Below are 15,486 nucleotides of genomic sequence, written 5' to 3'. Positions count from 1 at the left end.
ATTTTTCTTCTTTTAAAGCCTGCGAGTTCAGACCAAGCCGTAAGCAGTGATCCATCACCATCTGACAGAACACAGCCAGAGACTAAAAGCTCCAAGTAAAGGTGAGTTTTATATATATATATATATATATATAAAGCTGAGTGTATGTACGTATGTATGTATGTATGTATGTCTGCTAAAGTAATCTTCACCGTCGCATTTACAATCACGAAATTTGGCACACAGGTACATCAGGTGTCCAGGAAGGTTTTAGACCGGGTCTCAGCTCTCTAGCACATACCGTTGCAATTGCCAATAGAAGCCTGGTCACGTGACCCTTATCAGCCAATAGAAGCTTGCAGACCCTTAGTCTCCACATACACACAGTTTTAAACCAGGTTTCGATAACAACCGAGCCATTTTTCTTCACTGCTGTAGGTCAGCTTTAAAGGGACAGTGCGCTGTGGATGACACTGTTAAGGGAGCAGAGTGCTGTGGAGGTCACAGTTCAGGGGCAGGTAGGGTGGCCATTCAGGCCACCCTCAAAAGATGGACTTAAAAACCCCACCCCGGTCCCACTAAGCCACGCCCCCTATCCGCTTAGGCCACACCCACTCCACAGCCGCCGGGGATTGAAAAAATGAAGGTAAAAATCAACTTCTGTCAGCTTCAGGGGTGGGAGGGAGGATGACTTTCTCCCTGCAGTTCACTCTCAGAGAGCACAGTGCTGCTGTCCGAGTGAGCTGTTCAAAAGGACATCCCTGTGTCCGTCCATGCCCTGCCCCGGACGGAGCACAGGGAGTCTGAAAGCCAGACTGTCCGCCCTAAAACCAGACCTCTGGCCACCCTAGGGGCAGGCTGCTGTGGACGTCACAGTTAAGGGGACGGTCCACTATGGAGGTCAGTGTTAACGGGCAGATTGCTGTAGAGGCCACTGTTAAGGGGGCAGGGTGTTGTGGAAATCACTAATGAAGGGGCGGCTGCTGTGGAGTTCACTGTTAAAGGGGCTGGCCACTGTGGAGGTCACTGTTAAGCAGGCAGGATGCTGTGGAGATCACTGTGAAAGGGGCGGGCGCTGTGGAGGTCTCTGTTAAGGTGTCAGGGAAGGTGGAGGTCACAGTTAACGGGACAGTCCGCTATGGAGGTCAGTGTTAAGGGGTGGGGTGCTGTAGAGGTCACTGTTAAGGGGACGGCATATTGTAGAGGTAACATTTTAAGGGAACAGAGCTCTGTGGAGGTCATTGTTAAGGGGACTGGATATTGTGGAAATCACTGTTAAGGAGACGGGGTACTGTGGAGGTCACTAATAAAGGGGCAGCCGCTGTGGAGGTCACTGTTAAAGGGAGGGCGCTGTGGATGTTACTGTTAAGGGGACAGGCCGCTGTGGAGGTCACTGTTAAAGGGGCGGGCACTGTGAAGGTCACTATTAAGGGAGGAGGGGACTGTGGAGGCCACTATTAAAGGGGCAGCAGGGTACTGTGAGGTCACTGTTAAGGCAGAGGGGTTGTCACGCTGGACAGGATACAAGATACCACAGAAAACCACAAACAAGTGTCTAGGCCAGAAGCTGGGGATAAAGGTCACCTCCTTACAAATCCCTACCAGCTCTCCCTAGACTACTGTGCCCACGTTCAGACCCTGAAGGTGGGAATAAACGTGCCCCCATGCCTAAGGCTGAAGATACCCTAAAATCCCTAAGATGGTGACAGGGGAAAAGAGACAGCCTGCTTGCTCAGGACCTGGAGGAGGCAGGCGTCTCCCTTACAGCCTAGACAGAACACACAAAAGAAAACCAAAACCAACTTATCTGGTCACAGAGCAGAAATGGCAAATCCTTCCTTCCTTCCTTCCTTCCTTCCACAGAGCAAGATAGAAGCTATAACCCGCACAGGACACTGGGAAGAGGCGTTATTTAAACTCCTACAAACGACCCCACCCAGAGCACCTGAAAAGAGGCGGATACAGCTCAACTCCAAAACAAAAACAAAAAACTACACACGTGCTGCTAACCTGGCAGACCTCCGCACATAACCTGAGCAGGGCATGACAGGGGTACTGTGAGGTCACTGTTAAGGGAGCAGGGTACAGTGGAAGTCACAGTTAAGGGAGCAGGGTACTGTGGCAGTCACTGTTAAAGGTGCAGTCGCTGTGGAGGTCTCTGTTAAGGGGGTCGGGAATGGTGGAGGACACAGTTAAGGGGACTATAACCTATGGTCAGTGTTAAGGGGTGGGTGCTGTAGAGGTCACTGTTAAGGGCCGGGCCCCTGTGGATGTCACTGTCAAGGGGGTGGGGTACTGTGGAACTCACTGTTAAAGGGGCTGCTGTGGAGGTCCCATTTTAAGGAGATGGGGCACTGTGGGGGGTCAGTGTTAAGGGTACTTTCACACTTGCGTTTGATTCCGGCAGGCAGTTCCGTTGCCTGAACTGCCTGCCTGATCAGGCAAACTTTATGCAAACGCATGTCATTTTTTCTGACCGATCAGGCATTTTTCTGACTGATCAGGATCCTGATCAGTCTGGCATTTTTCTGACTGATCAGGATCCTGATTAGTCTGAAAAATGCCTGATCAGTCAGAAAAATGCATTGCAATACCGGATCCGTTTTTCCGGTGTCATCAGGCAAAACAGATCCAGTATTTATTTTTTTCTCATTTTTAAAGGTCTGCGCATGCACAGACCGGAAGGACGGATCCGGCATTCTGGTATTTTGAATGCCGGATCCGGCACTAATACATTCCTATGGGGAAAAATGCTGGATCCGGCATTCAGGCAAGTCTTCAGTTTCTTTCGCCTGAGATAATACCGTAGCATGCTATGGTTTTCTCTTTTGCCTGATCAGTCAAAATGACTGAACTGAAGACATCCTGATGCATCGTGAACGGATTACTTTCCATTCAGAATGCATGAGGATATGCCTTATCAGTTCTTTTCCGGTATAGAGATCCTGTGACGGAACTCTATGCCGGAAAAGAAAAACGCTAATGTGAAAGTAGCCTAAGGGGTGGGGTCTGTGGAGGTCACTGTTAAGGGAGCTGGGTACTGTAGATGTCACTGTTATAGTGGATACTGTCGATATCTTTTAACGACACACAGATACATGAAATAAAATAGATGAAATATACCCGTGCGAAGCCGGGTCCTTAAGCTAATCTGTATATGCAGTACAGACCAAAAGTTTGGACACTCCTTCTCATTCAAAGAGTTTTCTTTATTTTCATGACTATGAAAATTGTAGATTCACACTGAAGGCATCAAAACTATGAATTTACACATGTGGAATTATATACATAACAAACAAGTGTGAAACAACTGAAAATATGTAATATTCTAGGTTCTTCAAAGTAGCCACCTTTTGCTTTGATTACTGCTTTGCACACTCTTGGCATTCTCTTGATGAGCTTCAAGAGGTAGTCCCCTGAAATGGTTTTCACTTCACAGGTGTGCCCTGTCAGGTTTAATAAGTGGGATTTCTTGCCTTATAAATGTGGTTGGGACCATCAGTGGCGTTGAGGAGAAGTCAGGTGGATACACAGCTGATAGTCCTACTGAATAGACTGTTAGAATTTGTATTATGGCAAGAAAAAAGCAGCTAAGTAAAGAAAAACGAGTGGCCATCATTACTTTAAGAAATGAAGGTCAGTCAGTCAGCCGAAAAATTGGGAAAACTTTGAAAGTAAGGGCTATTTGACCATGAAGGAGAGTGATGGGGTGCTGCGCCAGATGACCTGGCCTCCACAGTCACTGGACCTGAACCCAATCGAGATGGTTTGGGGTGAGCTGGACCGCAGAGTGAAGGCAAAAGGGCCAACAAGTGCTAAGCATCTCTGGGAACTCCTTGGAAAGACTGTTAGAAGACCATTTCAGGGGACTACCTCTTGAAGCTCATCAAGAGAATGACAAGAGTGTGCAAAGCAGTAATCAAAGCAAAAGGTGGCTACTTTGAAGAACCTAGAATATGACATATTTTCAGTTGTTTCACACTTGTTTGTTATGTATATAATTCCACATGTGTTAATTCATAGTTTTGATGCCTTCATAGTCATGAAAATAAAGAAAACTCTTTGAATGTGAAGGTGTGTCCAAACTTTTGGTCTGTACTGTGTATATATATATATATATATATATATATATATATATATATATATATGAAACTCAAAAAATTTGAATATTGTGCAAAGTTCATTCATTTCAGTAATCCAACTTAAAAGGTGAAACTAACATGAGATGGACTCATTACATGCAAAGCGAGATATTTCCAGCCTTTTATTTGTTATAATTTGGATGATTATGGCTTACAGCTTATGAAACCGCAAAGTCACAATTTTGAGGTACCCTTTTCTCATGGCATATGGAATTTTTAGCTGACTCTAGTGTGATACTTTGAGCCTAGAATATTAAACCTTTTCACAAAATTCTAATTTTCAGCTGCATTAATGCAATTCCGTTTAATTTGCATTACTGAAATAAATGGACTTTTGCACGATATTCAAATTTTTCGAGTTTCACCTGTATATACATACAGGTGAAACTCAAAAAATTTGAATATTGTGCAAAATGTTCATTTATTTCAGTAATGCAACTTAAAAGGTGAAACTAATATACAGTTAAGAACAGAAGTATTTGAACACCCTGCGATTTTGCAAGTTCTCCCACTCCCAAATCATGGAGGGGTCTGAAATTCACATTGTAGGTGCATTCCCACTCTGAGAGACAGAATATCTGTATTATCACATTGTTTTTATGTTCCTTATAATAATTTAAATAGACCACATTGAGTAATGGCATGACAGTTGTTATACACCTATTTAGTCACTTATTTAAATGAGTGTTTTTTTAACATGGGGATTTTTCATAGATGATGCCATATGTCATTTTTTGTACCCATGTTAATTTTGATGTGATTTGATTGAGATCGCCGGTGTGGGGATCGCGCCTATACATCGACATGGTGGTTTTCTATTATAAACAAAATCACGCTACACAATATATTCTGGCTATGTGGTTGTGTTTCTCTAAACACATGTCCTGCACGTTGTTTGCTTACGTCAGCGGTGCGGACGTATTCTATTGGTAACCACGCTGCCTTCTTTGTTATGCGTTGTGACGCGAGTCGGCCGCCCTCTGATGACGCTCATGGACATGCGCACCTTTAACATTGGGACGCCAGCCACCATGCTGATGGTTACGTCATAGGTGGGCGCGACGTCGCGATGCGAATCGGCCGCTCTCTGATGACGCTTATGGACATGCGCACCCTCTACATTGGGACGCCAGCCACCATGCGGATGTCTACACGCGATCACTTCATACAGGTGAACATGTTGTATCAACAGATACTTATTTGAATCAGCTGACTAGTGTGATTTAGCAGCATTGTGATTTGATGTTATGTAGGTGTGTCACTTAATATTACTGTTGATTGGATTACCATGATTGTGGGAGGTACCAGTATTTTAGATTTATATGCTGGTTCTTTTAGTTGTAACATATGCTTGACAAAGGCTACTTTTAGCCGAAACGTTGCCATTGTTTTTATGCTATGCTGTGAAGTTATCAACCAATAAAGAAGAATTGCTGGACATGCTGCTGTGGCCTTCTTTCCTTTCTACACTGTACTAAGGAGAGCATAAATGGGGCCATTTATTGTGAGATTTTGAGCAACAACCTCCTTCCCTCAGTCAGAGCATTGAAGATGGGTCGTGGCTGGGTCTTCCAACATGACAACGACCCGAAGCACACAGCCAATATAACCAAGGAGTGGCTCCGTAAGAACCATATCAAGGTTCTGGAGTGGCCTAGCCAGTCTCCAGACCTAAATCCAATAGAACGTCTTTGGCGGGAGCTGAAACTCCATGTTGCTCAGCGACAGCCTCGAAACCTGACAGATCTAGAGAAGATTTGTGTAGAGGAGTGGGCCAAAATCCCTGTTGCAGTGTGTGCAAACCTGGTCAAGAACTACAGGAAACGTTTGTAATTGCAAGCAAAGGCTTCTGTACCAAATATTAACACTGATTTTCTCAGTTGTTCAAATACTTACAGTGGAGGAAATAATTATTTGACCCCTCACTGATTTTGTAAGTTTGTCCAATGACAAAGAAATGAAAAGTCTCAGAACAGTATCATTTCAATGGTAGGTTTATTGTAACAGTGGCAGATAGCACATCAAAAGGAAAATCGAAAAAATAACTTTAAATAAAAGATAGCAACTGATTTGCATTTCATTGAGTGAAATAAGTATTTGAACCCTCTAACAAAAAAAGACTTAATACTTGGTGGAAAAACCCTTGTTTGCAAGCACAGAGGTCAAACGTTTCTTGTAATTGATGACCAAGTTTGCGCACATTTTAGGAGGAATGTTGGTCCACTCCTCTTTGCAGATCATCTCTAAATCCCTAAGGTTTCGAGGCTGTCTCTGTGCAACTCTGAGCTTGAGCTCCCTCCATAGGTTTTCGATTGGATTAAGGTCCGGAGACTGACTAGGCCACTCCATGACCTTAATGTGCTTCTTCTTGAGCCACTCCTTTGTTGCCTTTGCTGTATTTTTTGGGTCATTGTCGTGCTGGAACACCCATCCACGACCCATTTTCAGTTTCCTGGCAGAGGGAAGGAGGTTGTCGCTCAGGATTTCACGATACATGGCTCCGTCCATTTTCCCGTTTATGCGAATAAGTTGTCCTGTGCCCTTAGCAGAAAAACACCCCCAAAGCAAAATGTTTCCACCCCCATGCTTGACGGTGGGGACGGTGTTTTGGGGGTCATAGGCAGCATTTTTCTTCCTCCAAACACAGCGAGTTGAGTTAATGCCAAAGAGCTCTATTTTGGTCTCATCAGACCACAGCACCTTCTCCCAGTCACTCTCTGAATCATTCAGGTGTTCAGTGGCAAACTTCAGACGGGCCTGCACATGTGCCTTCCTGACCAGGGGGACCTTGCGAGCCCTGCAGGATTTTAATCCATTGCGGTGTAATGTGTTTCCAATGGTTTTCTTGGTGACTGTGGTCCCTGCTAATTTGAGGTCATTAACTAACTCCTCCCGTGTAGTTCTAGGATGCTTTTTCACCTTTCTCAGAACCATTGACACCCCACGAGGTGAGATCTTGCGTGGAGCCCCAGAGCGAGGTCGATTGATGGTCATTTTGTGCTCCTTCCATTTTCGAACAATCGCACCAACAGTTGTCACCTTCTCTCCCAGCTTCTTGCTAATGGTTTTGTAGCCCATTCCAGCCTTGTGCAGGTCTACAATTTTGTCTCTGACATCCTTGGACAGCTCTTTGGTCTTTCCCATGTTGGAGAGTTTGGAGTCTGCTTGATTGATTGATTCTGTGGACAGGTGTCTTTTATACAGGTGACTAGTTAAGACAGGTGTCCTTAATGAGGGTGACTAATTGAGTAGAAGTGTCTAACCACTCTGTGGGAGCCAGAACTCTTAATGGTTGGTAGGGGTTCAAATACTTATTTCACTCAATGAAATGCAAATCAGTTGCTATCTTTTATTTAAAGTTATTTTTTCGATTTTCCTTTTGATGTGCTATCTGCCACTGTTACAATAAACCTACCATTGAAATGATACTGTTCTGAGACTTTTCATTTCTTTGTCATTGGACAAACTTACAAAATCAGTGAGGGGTCAAATAATTATTTCCTCCACTGTATGTTCAGCAGTGCAAGGCAAATAAATTCTTTAAAAATCATACAATGTGATTTCCTGAATTATTTTTTTTTATTCTGTCTCTGAGTGGGAATGCACCTACAATGTTGATTTCAGACCCCTCCATGATTTCTAAGTGGGAGAACTTGCAAAATTGCAGGGTGTTCAAATACTTCTGTTCCTCACTGTATGAGGTAGACTCATTACATACAAAGCAACATATTTCAAGCCTTTATTTGTTAGAATTTGGATGATTATAGCTTATGAAAACCCCAAATTCACAATCTCAGAAAATTAGAATATTGTGAAAAGGTTCAATATTCTAGGCTCACACTCTAGTCAGCTAATTAATCCAAATTACCTGCAAAGGATTCCTGAGCCTTTAAATTGTCTCTCAGTCTGGTACAGTAGGAATCACAATCATGGGAAAGACTGCTGACCTGACAGTTGTGCAGAAAACCATCACGGACACATCCATAAGGAGGGAAAGCCTCAAAAGGTAATTGCAAAAGAAGTTGGATGTTCCCAAAGTGCTGTATCAAAGCACATTAATAGAAAGTTATTTGGAAGGGACAAGTGTGGAAGAAAAAGGTGCACAAGCAGCAGGGATGACCGCAGCCTGGAGAGGATTGTCCGGAAAGGGCCATTCAAAAGTGTTGGAGACTTTCACAAGGACTGAGGCTGGAGTTAGTGCATCAAGAGCCGCCACCACACAGACGAATCATGGACATGGGCTTCAAATGTCTTATTCCTCTTGTCAAGCCTCTCCTGAACAACAAACAACGTCAGAAGCATCTTACCTAGGCTAAAGAAAAAAAGAACTGGTCTGTTGCTCAGTGGTCCAAAGTTCTCTTTTCCGATGAGAGCAACTTTTGCATCTCATTTGGAAACCAAGGACCTAGAGTCTGGAGGAAGAATGGAGAGGCACACAATGCAAGATGCTTGAAGTCCAGTGTGAAGTTTCCACAGTCTATGTTGATTTGGGGAGCCATGTCATCTGCTGGTGTTGATCCACTGTGCTTCATTAGGTCCAGAGTCAACGCAGCCGTCTACCAGGAGATTTTGGAGCACTTCATGCTTCCTTCCGCAGAGGAGCTTTATGGAGATGGTGACTTCATTTTCCAGTAGGACTTGGCACCTGCCCACACTGCCAAAAGTACCAAAACCTGGTTCAATGACCATGGAATTACTTTGCTTGATTGGCCAGCAAACTCGCCTGACCTGAACCCCATTGCCAAGAGAAAGATGAGAGTCATGAGACCGAACAACGCAGAAGAGCTGAAGTCTGCTATTGAAGCATCCTGGTCTTCCATAACACCTCAGCAGTGCAATAGGCTGATAGCATCCATGCCACGCCGCATTGAGGCAGTAATTGATGCAAAAGGAGCCCAAACCAAGTACTGAGTACATATGCATGATTATACTTTTCAGAGGTCCTAAATTTTTCTATTTAACATCCTTTTTTTATTGATTTCATGTAATATTCTCATTTCCTGAGACTGTGGATTTGGGGTTTTCATAAACTGTAAGCCATAATCATCCAAGTTACAACAAATAAAGACTTGAAACATGTCGCTTTGCATTACTGAAATAAAATAAATTTTGCACGATATTATTTTTCAAGTTTCACCTGTATACCACCTTGTCGCTGGTAGATGGGTCCAACATATTCATGATCAAAAAAGCTTCTACTTTTCTTACAGTAAGTATAATAGTAATGCAGTTTACACTTTCATGCTGTATTTACCATTCACCTGTGTCTTTGTGCATTAAGCAGTGTGCTGCTACTTGTAGTTCTACACATTTTGTTGCAGCCAAGGTAGCGTGCACCCCTTTTTGATATATATATATTTTGGAGGTGCTGATTTATTCTCTTTTGTATGTTATAGAGAGGTTGCGCTACATTTTTTCTGGAAGAGTAAAATACTGCTCTTACCATTTTTGAAGAGTATTTTTAGCGGAGGAGGAGTATGAAAGTTGCAGTAATTCAAATACATAGTACGTAAGCCGTATATTCTGTCAAAAAGACCAGACAAAAAATCCTCACATGCAGAACTTTTTTGTTCAGTAAAAAGACAGGATTCCAAACACAAACTGAACAGACTCCATCATAGTCTTTGGAGTCTGTTCAGCTCTGTTCCTGTCAGTTAGGCTGGGTTCACATAACGTTTTTGTCATACATTTAATGTACATGAAAAAACGTATACTTTAATGCAGTGATGGCTAACCTTGGCACTCCAGCTGTGGTGAAACTACAACTCCCAGCATGCTCCATTTATTTCTATAGAGTTCTGAGAGCAGCCAAGGAAGGGGGGCATCTTGGGAGTTGTAGTTTTACCACAGCTGGAGTGCCAAGGTTAGCCATCACTGCTTTAATGGATGCCTTAGACAGATACCATACTGTGTCATCCATCACCATAGAGTTTCATTGCACAAAAAAAGTATACTTTTTTTTTTTTTTTTTGCTGGACTTTGCAAGATGGGAAAAACAGGGTACACTATGTTTTCCCATCCTGCAGAGTCCTGCAAAAAATAAATATATACATTATCATATATGGGTTTTTTACGATGGTGACGGATGCCACAGTATGGCAGCTGTCTGAGGCATCCGTTAATATATGCGGTTTTTATATGACAAAAACGTGATGTGTACCAACCCTTACGTGCCTATCCAACACTTCCATTATGTTCTTTGTTCTGCTCATCTGACAGAGCAAAACAACAGAGATAAATAATGGTGGTGTTAATGCGCCCTAAGAGCTGGGTATGCAGGGGACCATTACTGGTCTAAACATCAGGCAATTATAGCCAAGTGATAAAGTACAGTTCAATATAGTGGATCATCCTTGTACTTTACCACTTGGCTAGAATATCTAGCTGAGTATTCACTGCACTACATACATCACACACTGCACTACATAAATGTGTGATGTATGCAGTGCAGTGTGTAATGTATGTAGTGCAGTGTGTGATGTACAGTATGTCGTGCAGTATGTGATGTACAGAATGTAGTGCAGCACGTGATGTACAGTAGGTAGTGCAGTATGTGATGTATATTGTGCAATGTGTGATGTACAGTATGTAGTGCAGTGTATATGATCATCACACATTGCACTACATACATCACACACTGCACTAAATAAATTAGTGATGATAAATTAGTGATGTATGTAGTGCATTGTGTAATGTATGTAATGCAGTGTGTGATGTACAATGTGTGATGTGTGTATGCAGTGTGCGATGTACAGTATCTAGTGCAGTGTGTGATGTGCAGTATGTGATGTGTGCAGTGTGTGATGTACAGTATGTAGTGCAGTGTGATGTACAGTATGTAGTGCAGTGTGATGTACAGTATGTAGTGCAGTGTGTGATGTATGCAGTGCTCGATGTACAGTATCTAGTGCAGTGTGTGATGTACAGTATGTAGTGCAGTATGTTATGTAGTGCAGTGTATGATGTACAGTATGTAGAGCAGTGTGTGATGTACAGTATGTAGTGCAGTATGTGATATATGTAGTGCAGTATGTGATGTACAGTATGTAGTGCAGTATGTGATATATGTAGTGCAGTATGTGATGTACAGTATGTAGTGCAGTATGTGATATATGTAGTGCAGTATGTGATGTACAGTATGTAGTGCAGTGTGTGATGTACAGTATGTAATGCAGTATGTGATGTATAGTATGTAGTGCAGTGTGTGTGATGTACAGTATGTAGTGCAGTATGTGATATATGTAGTGCAGTATGTGATGTACAGTATGTAGTGCAGTGTGTGATGTACAGTATGTAATGCAGTATGTGATATATGTAGTGCAGTATGTGATGTACAGTATGTAGTGCAGTGTGTGTGATGTACAGTATGTAGTGCAGTATGTGATGTACAGTATGTAGTGCAGTATCTGATGTATGTAGTTTAGTATGTGATGTACAGTATGTAGTGCAGTGTGTGTGATGTACAGTATGTAGTGCAGTATGTGATGTACAGTATGTAGTGCAGTATCTGATGTATGTAGTTTAGTGTGTGATGTACAGTATGTAGTGCAGTATGTGATATATGTAGTGCAGTATGTGATGTACAGTATATAGTGTAGTGTATATAATCACACACTGCACTACATGCATTACACACATCGATACATTGCTGTGCTGTCACCTTGTAGTGCACGTCAAACTGGATGCCTAGGCTCGGCTGTAGTTGTCCACCACTCTGGAAGTCCACTCCTCTTCAGCTCCACTCCATGTTGCAACTCTCCCCCTACTCTCCTGATACAGCAACTTTTGGGAGCCACACAATATCCAGCAGCCCACTCAAACCAACCAGTAACAAAGCTCCTTGCTGTAAGGTGCTTTCTTATTGGTTATCTCAGGCACAGGCAGCATCGCTGCGCTGCCCGAGATATATATATATACATACAGCAGGTCCATAAATATTGGGACATGGACACAATTCTAACATTTTTGGCTCCATACACCACCACAATGGATTTTAAATAAAACGAACAAGATGTGCTTTACCTGCAGACTGTCAGCTTTAATTTAAGGGTATTTACATCGAAATCAGGTGAACGGTGTAGGAATTACAACAGTTTGCATATGTGCCTCCCACTTGTTAAGGGACCAAAAGTAATGGGACAATTGGCTTCTCAGCTGTTCCATGGCCAGGTGTGTGTTATTCCCTCATTATCCCAATTACAATGAGCAGATAAAAGGTCCAGAGTTCATTTCAAGTGAGCTATTTGCATTTGGAATCTGTTGCTGTCAACTCTCAAGATGAGATCCAAAGAGCTGTCACCATCAGTGAAGCAAGCCATCATTAGGCTGAAAAAACCCAACAAACCCATCAGAGAGATAGCAAAAACATTAGGTGTGGCCAAAACAACTGTTTGGAACATTCTTAAAAAGAAGGAACGCAACGGTGAGCTCAGCAACACCAAAAGACCCGGAAGACCACAGAAAACAACTGTGGTGGATGACCGAAGAATTCTTTCCTTGGTGAAGAAAACACCCTTCACAACAGTTGGCCAGATCAAGAACACTCTCCAGGAGGTAGGTGTATGTGTGTCAAAGTCAACAATCAAGAGAAGACTTCACCAGAGTGAATACAGAGGGTTCACCACAAGATGTAAACCATTGGTGAGCCTCAAAAACAGGAAGGCCAGATTAGAGTTTGCCAAATGACATCTAAAAAAGCCTTCACAGTTCTGGAACAACATCCTATGGACAGATGAGATCAAGATCAACTTGTACCAGAGTGATGGGAAGAAAAGAGTATGGAGAAGGAAAGGCACTGCTCATGATCCTAAGCATACCACCTCATCAGTGAAGCATGGTGGTGGTAGTGTCATGGTGTGGGCATGTATGGCTGCCAATGGAACTGGTTCTCTTGTATTTATTGATGATGGGACTGCTGACAAAAGCAGCAGGATGAATTCTGAAGTGTTTCGGTCAATATTATCTGCTCATATTCAGCCAAATGCTTCAGAACTCATTTCACAGTGCAGATGGACAATGACCCAGAGCATACTGCAAAAGCCACCAAAGAGTTTTTAAGGGAAAGAAGTGGAATGTTATGCAATGGCCAAGTCCATCACCTGACCTGAATCCGATTGAGCATCCTTTTCACTTGCTGAAGACAAAACTGAAGGGAAAATGCCCCAAGAACAAGCAGGAACTAAAGACAGTTGCAGTAGAGGCCTGGCAGAGCATCACCAAGGATGAAACCCAGCGTCTGGTGATGTCTATGCGTTCCAGACTTCAGGCTGTAATTGACTGCAAAGGATTTGCAACCAAGTATTAAAAAGTGAAAGTTTGATTTATGATTATTATTCTGTCCCATTACTTTTGGTTCCTTAACAAGTGGGAGGCACATATTCAAACTGTTGTAATTCCTACACCGTTCACCTGATTTGGATGTAAATACCCTCAAATTAAAGCTGACAGTCTGCAGTTAAAGCACATCTTGTTTGTTTCATTTCAAATCCATTGTGGTGGTGTATAGAGCAAAAAAAAATTTGAATTGTGTCGATGTCCCAATATTTATGGACCTGACTGTGTGTGTGTGTATATATATATATATATATATATATATATATATACACTGCTCAAAAAAATAAAGGGAACACAAAAATAACACATCCTAGAATTAATTAAATATTCTTCTGAAATACTTCGTTCTTTACATAGTTGAATGTGCTGACAACAAGATCACACAAAAAAAAAAAATGGAAATCAAATTTTTCAACCCATAGAGGTCTGGATTTGGAGTCACACTCAAAATTAAAGTGGAAAAACACACTACAGGCTGATCCAACTTTGATGTAATGTCCTTAAAACAAGTCAAAATGAGGCTCAGCAGTGTGTGTGGCCTCCATATGCCTGTATGGCCTCCCTACAACGCCTGTGCATGCTCCTGATGAGGTGGCGGACGGTCTCCTGAGGGATCTCCTCCCAGACCTGGACTAAAGCATCTGCCAACTCCTGGACAGTCTGTGGTGCAATGTGACGTTGGTGGATAGAGCGAGACATGATGTCCCAGATGTGCTCAATTGGATTCAGGTCTGGGGAACGGCCGGGCCAGTCCATAGCATCAATGCCTTCGTCTTGCAGGAACTGCTCACACACTCCAGCCACATGAGGACTAGCATTGTCTTGCATTAGGATGAACCCAGGGCTAACCGCACCAGCATATGGTCTCACAAGGGGTCTGAGGATCTCATCTCGGTACCTAATGGCAGTCAGGCTACCTCTGGCGAGCACATGGAGGGCTGTGCGGCCCTCCAAAGAAATGCCACACCATACCATTACTGAACCAATGCCAAACCGGTCATGCTGGAGGATGTTGCAGGCAGCAGAACGTTCTCCACGGCATCTCCAGACTCTGTCACGTCTGTCACATGTGCTCAGTGTGAACCTGCTTTCATCTGTGAAGAGCACAGGGCGCCAGTGGCGAATTTGCCAATCTTGGTGTTCTCTGGCAAATGGCAAACGTCCTGCACGGTGTTGGGCTGTAAGCACAACCCCCACCTGTGGACGTCGGGCCCTCATATCACCCTCATGGAGTCTGTTTCTGACCGTTTGAGCAGACACATGCACATTTGTGGCCTGCTGGAGGTCATTTTGCAGGGCTCTGGCAGTGCTCCTCCTGTTCCTCCTTGCACAAAGGCGGAGGTAGCGGTCCTGCTGCTGGGTTGTTGCCCTCCTACGGCCTCCTCCACGTCTCCTGATGTACTGGCCTTTCTCCTGGTAGCGCCTCCATGCTCTGGACACTACGCTGACATACATAGCAAACCTTCTTGTCACAGCTCGCATTGATGTGCCATCCTGGATAAGCTGCACTACCTGAGCCACTTGTGTGGGTTGTAGACTCCGTCTCATGCTACCACTAGAGTGAAAGCACCGCCAGCATTGAAAAGTGACCAAAACATCAGCCAGGAAGCATAGGAACTGAGAAGTGGTCTGTCGTCACCACCTGCAGAACCACTCCTTTATTGGGGGTGTCTTGCTAATTGCCTATAATTTCCACCTGTTGTCTATCCCATTTGCACAACAGCATGTGAAATTGATTGTCACTCAGTGTTGCTTCCTAAGTGGACAGTTTGATTTCACAGAAGTGTGATTGACTTGGAGTTACATTGTGTTGTTTAAGTGTTCCCTTTATTTTTTTGAGCAGTGTGTATATATATATATATATGTGTGTATATATATATATATATATATATATATATATAATAAAGACAAAATGGGAGGCAGCACCGATCAAGATTTTAAATAGCCGGGTGCACGCTCAAGGGAATAAAGCTTACCCGAAATATAATGTACAAAAAAGAGCAGCACTCCAACACAGGATAAAATGAAATAC

At 43.2% G+C, this 15,486-nt stretch overlaps 1 protein-coding gene across 1 annotated transcript in view; it reads left to right on the top strand.

The window, feature by feature from the left end:
* APOO (apolipoprotein O) overlaps positions 1-15,486 on the top strand; it is a 153,032-nt gene that overhangs the window by 127,345 nt on the left and 10,201 nt on the right. The window contains exon 8 of the mRNA XM_040423651.1: positions 19-101. Within this exon, the coding sequence (XP_040279585.1) occupies positions 19-99 (81 nt within the window). The 3' untranslated portion in view covers positions 100-101. The remainder of the gene's footprint in view (positions 1-18; positions 102-15,486) is intronic.

This window comes from Bufo bufo, chromosome 3 (genome assembly GCF_905171765.1).
Source record: "Bufo bufo chromosome 3, aBufBuf1.1, whole genome shotgun sequence".
Taxonomy (NCBI): domain Eukaryota; kingdom Metazoa; phylum Chordata; class Amphibia; order Anura; family Bufonidae; genus Bufo; species Bufo bufo.
This window is presented reverse-complemented; position numbering and strand designations above follow the sequence as displayed.